Source organism: Hibiscus syriacus, unplaced genomic scaffold, assembly GCF_006381635.1.
Source record: "Hibiscus syriacus cultivar Baekdansim isolate YM2019G1 unplaced genomic scaffold, ASM638163v2 tig00110747_pilon, whole genome shotgun sequence".
NCBI lineage: Eukaryota > Viridiplantae > Streptophyta > Magnoliopsida > Malvales > Malvaceae > Hibiscus > Hibiscus syriacus.
The window spans coordinates 1,147,180-1,154,133 of record NW_024062848.1 but is presented as its reverse complement, the minus strand read 5'-3'; the positions used below and the strand labels follow the sequence as shown (position 1 = coordinate 1,154,133).

Below are 6,954 nucleotides of genomic sequence, written 5' to 3'. Positions count from 1 at the left end.
ATTCCTTTTATAAGAGAGGAGAGAATTAAAACCCTATATTTTTTAATGATTTTAATATCCAACAACCATTGTATTGGACCATTTCTATCAGAATCAATGCATAATTTATGTATACCATTTTAATAAAATTTAACATTAAAATCATTAAAAGATAACATACATGGATGAATTGAAGAGGTGGATGAATAGGGATAGGTGGAAGATTTATTTTTTAATTCTTATATATTTTAAATATTTTTATATTTTTTATTTATAATATATTTTTGTTTTAAATTTTAAAAAAAATATTTAAAATTTTATAAATTTAGCTCAAACATAAAATTATGTGTTTTTCACTGATAATAAAACCCTCTTATTATTAAGATAAGAGTTTGTAGCTGTCTTGTTTATAAATTTACTTGATGAACATTATAAATGTTTAGAAAATCAAATGATTAATTAAGTTTATATTTTCTTATAAATTATTTTATGTTATTTTTATATAAGACCTAGATTATTTAAATTTTAATATTTAGACTTATTGTTTTAAATACTTTTTATTTAATATATTAAAACAGAAAAACTGTAAAATTAATGATTAATAAAAACAAAAGTGAAGGTCCCCAATCCATATGGAACTTAGTGGGGGGCCGACAAGTTCGTTTAATCGGAGTCGTATCAGACTGACAACTCAAGGAGGGGCATTCAGTTGCTTAATAAACTCTTTAACAAGTTTAATTAAAAAGGTGATTTAATTCCATTTCATTTATGTATTTATTTACGGGTTTAATAAAACACACTTAAGCAGACAAGGTATACGTGCATGCTTGTCTTGCCAAAGCTAATGTTGTAAGATCAGTTCCCTACGTATTTAATTCTAACTCCAACTCTTAAGTTCTCCCATCCCTAAACTTTGTCTTTTGAAACCCAATCACAAATTGACACCAAATTTAAGAGGAGAAAGAGTTAGATTTAGGTCAATTTCAAGGTACATAATTGAAGCGGCAGAGAGAGATGGTTAGGCATTATATTTTTTTTATTCCTAACCCTCAATTTGAGGCAGGGTTGTGAACGAGCCGAGTCTGAGTTTTGTTGAGTTTATTTAATTCAAAATTTTAAAATTAAATTTGTTTTGATTCGAAAACTCTTAAGTTTAAAATTTTTAAATTTGAAAAAAATTTGAAGCTCAACTAAAGCTAGAGAATCTTAAAATTGAAATATTTTCAAACTTAGTTCGATTGAAGCTTAAATTTTAACTCGGTTTAAGCTTGAACTTAAGTTTGAACTTACACTTCAAGTACATGAAAGCTTAATATTGTGCTTTTTAAAAAAATATATAAATGTAAATATTATTAATAGTTTATTTATAATAAAAAGACAAAAAAACACTCGAGATCTATGAATTTTTCAACAAATAAAAATCAATATGACCCTTATCCTATTTTTGGATCAATGTAGTCATTTGACCAACGGTTCTATTAATTCCTACTGTTATAAATTGGGTAAATAAATATTTGATATAATAGTTTTTGAGATGCTTGTGAACTTTTCAAGTCGAGTATTAAGTAGTTCATTTCAGCTTTGTTAAGAACTCGAGTCAAGTTCGAGTTCGAACTTAAGTCGAGTTCAAACTTAAGTCGAGTATATCAAATTTAGGTACCGACTGAATTTTAATCGAACCGAATTGAGTACCTCACACATTATCTTACAACCCTACTTTGAGTGATGTTCTTTCTGCCCAATTTCTTGAGTTTATTATTTAAGAGATTAATTTTACTATAAATTCCCATATTACGATATACGTTTCAAATTTAAAATATAAATTAGTACGGTAATAATATGCCAATCAAGTTTTGTTATTTAAAATAATTTATTTTGAATAGTTTAAAAGGATTATAAGATTTTATTTATTTATAATTTTTTTTAATCATTAACATATATTATATAGATACAAACTGTTTAAATTTAAAATATTAAAAATAATATTTTTTAACTAATGATACTCGATAAATTTCTAATTTTTACTTGTATGTAAATTTTCTATATGAACTGATATTTAAGATGGTGATCGAAGCTGTGTGGTATAAATATCTCTTTTCGAGATCGAGAGAGAGAGAGAGAGAGAGAGAGGATAATTTAATAAGAAGAAATGTTGGGAGGCAAAAGTGGTATTAACAATTATTAGCTGAAAAGAAAGAAAGAAAGGCCACCCTGACAACAAAGCATCTCCCTTTGTTTTTGTTTTTATCAATTTCATGATTTCAGTTTCTATCTTCTTTTTCATCTCTCGAAATCGTAATCGTCATCTCCATCTCCATTCATTTTTTTTCTCTGTCTTTCTCCCTTTATCTTTCTTCTTTATTCTGTCCTTTTCTTTTTTGCAGATCGGTTTTCTCAGTTGATTATGATTATACCCTTTCTTTCTTACTGCTGCTACCTCACCTCAGCTGCCTCCCTTTTTCTGTTGCTTACAGTTTAATTTCCCAGAAACGAAAACAAAAGAGATTCACTTATAAATTAAATTCTAAATCTCGAAGAGGGCAGTATGGAACACTAACCCTCGTACGTTTACTCTTTTTTCTGGCAACCTGACTTGCCAGTTGAATCGGGTCAGACCCAGTTCTAGATTCTTTTCACAGCGTCTCCATCGCCAGCAAAACGAGCGATTCCCCCCTCTCGCAGCCGTGTGGGGGACGAGAACAAGACGGAGGGAATTGAAATGAATTTTGTTTGTGGTATTTATCATTGACGAGAAGAAGTCGAAACTCCTTCATGCAACATTCAGACGACGGCGGAAGACTATTGCTGGAAAACGAATATATTTAGATGCAGCAAGGAGGAGGAAGAGGAGGAGGGCATCAATCGCAATATGGGGAGATGAGTGGTGGTCCGAAAACGGATGCAGCGAGTAGCAGTCTGATGGTGAGCGAGCAATCGGAGCAGCTGGAAGAGGCGTCTCCAATCAGTTACAGACCGCCAGCCATGGGGAATCCCGATGAGTTGATGAGGTTCGCAAGCGGCGGTGGAGATGAGGAAGGCGGCGGCGGCGGCGTAGGAGGAGGGGGAGGTGGAGCTGCAAGTAGGAATAGGTGGCCCCGTCAAGAGACTCTTGCACTTCTCAAGATTAGATCAGATATGGATTCCGTCTTCCGTGAAGCCACCATCAAAGGCCCACTTTCGGAAGATGTTTCCAGGTACCCAAAAATAGCTACCTTCTCTTGCTGTTAATTTTCCTTTCGCTAAATCTATAGATCAGCCATTCAAAAAATCCAGTAAACACACATTGCATTCTATTCCAATGAGCTTAATTGTTGCGGTGAGATAAGATAAGAAGAAGAAGAAGAAGAAGAAGAAAGAAAAAGGATAAAAAGTCCTGGATCTGCTTGCATGAACTTTTTTTTTCTGTGTTATCTGTATACTTATTACCGGTAGCAAGTACTTTTTTATTTTTTATGATGAATATAAGATATTATTTGTTTAAATATTTTTAATTTTTTGATAATAAATACAAGTATTTATATATATATATATATATATATATATGAATATAAATTTTAATAGATAATAATAATTTTTTTAATTACAGAAGTTATTTGGAACTTGTTACATATATTTTGATTTAAATTTAGGTTGTGGGTTTCTTACTGTAATCAATTTCAGTTCGGGATTTTGAAAATCTCGAGAGAAATTCCTTTTGTTAATTATTAAATTTTAAAAGATGGTTCCACCCACTGTGTCTTTGTTTTAGTCTGGGATTCTCTCCCTTTTCACCGTCATTGATTATTATATGGGAATTACTTGGGTGCATCTTATTTGTACAAGCTATCCGAGTAATATATAATTGAGTCCTTTTGATATAATATTGCAAATTAGTAGTGTTTGATTATACGAGGTTTGCAGGAAGCTAGCGGAACTGGGTTACAAAAGGAGTGCCAAAAAGTGCAAGGAAAAATTCGAGAATGTCCAAAAGTACTACAAGCGAACAAAAGATGGCCGATCTGGGCGTCAAGATGGTAAGAGTTACAAGTTTTTCAGCGAACTCGAGGCTCTACGTACAACTTCCGCCACGATAACACCTACCGCGGCCGTTTCCTCCTTCAGCCTGGACGTGGCTCCCATTTCGGTTGGGGTCCCTATGCCCATCTCTTCTATCAGGATTCCGCCTAGAAGTACAGCTGCCACTATCCCCGTGTCCTCGGCGCCAGCCCCTCCTATCACCAGTACAGTCGCTCCGTTTGGGATCACCTTTTCTTCTAATAGTTCTTACGAAGTCGAACTACGAGGGGAACCTTCGGGCATGGCTGACACGAGTCGAAAACGTAAAAGGCATTCGTCTTCGAGAGATGGTGGAAGTAATAGCGGTAGCATCAGGAAGATGGAGTTCTTCGAGGGCCTAATGAAACATGTAATGCAGAAACAAGAAGCCTTGCAACAGACGTTTTTAGATGCCATGGAGAAGAGAGAGCAAGATAGGATGATAAGAGAAGCAGCTTGGAAAAGACAAGAGCTAGCAAGATTAGCCCATGAACATGAACTTCTGGCTCAAGAACGTGCCCTTGCTTCTTCTAGGGATGCTGCCATTGTTTCATTCTTGCAGAATATTACTGGTCAGACGATACAGTTACCCTCGGCGGCTCCACCTCCGCAGACACAACCACCCGCACCTGCTGTTCCACCACTGACCCCAATTCCTTCACCAGCAGCTCCACAACCGCAACACCACCACCAACAACAGCAACAACAGTCACATTTGCAACATCAACGGCAACAGCCGCAACAATCACATTTGCAACATCAACAGAACCAGTATGAACCACAAAATACTAAAGTTGTGAAGCATCAACAACATCGTATACCTTCGGAAGTGACAATGGCTAGCCAGGAACAAAAGGTGGCACGACAGGAGATCGGTGGGAGCGAAAGGATGGAGCCTGCGTCGTCCAGATGGCCTAAAGCTGAGGTTCTGGCACTTATAAGCATAAGGAGTGGGCTTGAATCTAGTTATCAAGAGGCTGGGCCGAACGGTCCTCTCTGGGAAGAAATCTCCGCAGGTATGAGCAGGATGGGCTATAAGAGAAGCGTCAAACGATGCAAGGAAAAATGGGAGAACATCAACAAATATTTCAAGAAAGTCAAAGAAAGTAACAAGCAGCGTCCCGAGGATGCCAAAACCTGCCCCTATTTTCACCAACTCGAGGCCCTTTACCGTAAGAAAATACTTGGTGGTGGAACTAGCGGTGGTTCCTGTAGCTTCAGTGACCAAAATAGGCTTGAAGGTGAAACATCACAGCCTAGTGACACCCCAACAATCATGCCAGCGCCACCATTGACGCAGCAGCCTATTCATAATCAATCTGAAAATAAAACCGAAGTTATTGTTGATGCCCTTCCAAATAAAGAAAATTCAACTGGAAGTCTCTTGGGAAAAGGAAATACTGGATTTGCAAAGAAGGTAAATTTATTTTCATTTATACATAATGACAAATTACCCCCAACATTTAAATAAATATTTGCATCCTATTTTTTTTCTTGGAGAATTTTACCCTATATTGTTTTAATTTTTGTTCAAACGAGATCAATCCGATAGTTGACTAACAATTAACCTATGATACTAACATGATATTTTCACATATGTCAAATTATCGACGTGACATATATCACGTTATCATTTTAGTAACACTGTACATGTCAAATCATTATTTTTTGTGACATGATACACGCAACATCATCATTTTCTATGATATGATACATGATATGTCATTATTTTATGTTAAATGACAAATAACTCGTCATCAATTGAACACATTTGAAAATGCTATGTTAGTAGCATAGTTTGACCATTAGTCAACCAATTGTTTTCATCCAATAAGATTTGTTTTGATCATAAATCAAAATGTTGGGGATAAAATACTTATAAAAATAGGAGATAAAGTGAGTATTTGTATAACCGTTGGGTGTTTTTGTCATTATGCCTTTCTTTTATTACATGTCACCAATTCACCATCCTCTTTTTAATATTTTTCAATAAACATTTCATTTTGATTCTTGGCTGGTATTGAAGTCAGAAGATATGGTGAGGGAGCTGATGGAGGAAAGGGAGATGCAGTAGCAAAGGATGCATACATACATACAATCCTAGGTGGTTGAATGGCTATGATCTATAAGGTTGACCAACCATATAGTGAGAAAATGGAACATGAATAGGAGGAAATGGAAGAAAAGCGAAAGATGGGTTTTATAAGATTGAAATTCAAAGACAAAATTCAAGCTGAGGACCATCCTATGCGCTTATCGGTTCAGAAGTTTTGTTTCTCTCCTACTTCCTGAATAATTTCGGTGTCATTATTGTTATTTTTTTTTCAGTTCATTGATTTGTTGGTGAATAAGGAATTCCGTTTTAAATGGGAAACGAGAAGATAGATTGAATTGAGACATATGAAAACAAGCTTGGGTTTTCACATTATAATGATATTAAATATATCAAATACAATTTAAAAGTATACAATATATTCACAATATTTTATTTAAAAAAATATTTTGAGGGTAAAATATTGATGAGAGTATAAAGGAGTTACAATCAAAAGACCAAATTGAGTAAAATGCAAAGTTAAGGGGCTAAATAAAAAGAGAGTATATTTTTTTGTTAAAAAATAGGAATTGAAGATACATAAGTATTTTATAGTGATATATGGGCATGTGGTTCAAGTTTGGTAAAAAACATACTTAAAAAGGATGAATCGAAGAAACAAGAAATTATGAAAAATTGAGGGACTAAATTAAAAAATAGAAAACTTTTTACCGAAAAGAGGAATTGAAAGTACATATGTATTCTAAGATGGTTTAGGAGCATATGTTTCAAATTTCATAAAAAAATAGACCTAAAATGGAGGAAGAATTGAATGAATAATGAAATTCGAAACTATATCGTAAAACTGTTAAAATACTTAGTCAATTTTTCATTTTTTCCGAGTAACT

At 34.3% G+C, this 6,954-nt stretch overlaps 1 protein-coding gene across 2 annotated transcripts; it reads left to right on the top strand.

Annotated features, from left to right (window-relative positions):
- Window positions 1-2,092: 2,092 nt before the first annotated feature.
- LOC120139459 (trihelix transcription factor GTL1-like) lies at window positions 2,093-6,413 on the top strand. Of its 2 annotated transcripts, none has more exons than XM_039154662.1 (3): window positions 2,093-3,173; window positions 3,880-5,431; window positions 6,045-6,413. In XM_039154662.1, the coding sequence occupies exons 1-3, from the start codon at window positions 2,806-2,808 to the stop codon at window positions 6,054-6,056; spliced, it is 1,932 nt and encodes a 643-aa protein (XP_039010593.1). In that variant the 5' UTR covers window positions 2,093-2,805; the 3' UTR covers window positions 6,057-6,413. The 2 variants fall into 2 exon arrangements, with proteins under 2 accessions (XP_039010593.1, XP_039010592.1); XM_039154661.1 differs by having other exon boundaries at window positions 2,094-3,173; window positions 6,041-6,413.
- Window positions 6,414-6,954: the final 541 nt, after the last annotated feature.

What these genes read in the sequence shown, in the direction of transcription:
- LOC120139459 (XM_039154661.1), top strand. Translation starts at nt 2,806, where the DNA reads ATGCAGCAAGGAGGAGGAAGAGGAGGAGGGCATCAATCGCAATATGGG. An exon ending in CTTTCGGAAGATGTTTCCAG is followed by an intron (nt 3,174 to 3,879) that starts GTACCCAAAAAT and finishes CGAGGTTTGCAG; the next exon opens with GAAGCTAGCGGAACTGGGTT. An exon ending in ATACTGGATTTGCAAAGAAG is followed by an intron (nt 5,432 to 6,040) that starts GTAAATTTATTT and finishes CTGGTATTGAAG; the next exon opens with TCAGAAGATATGGTGAGGGA.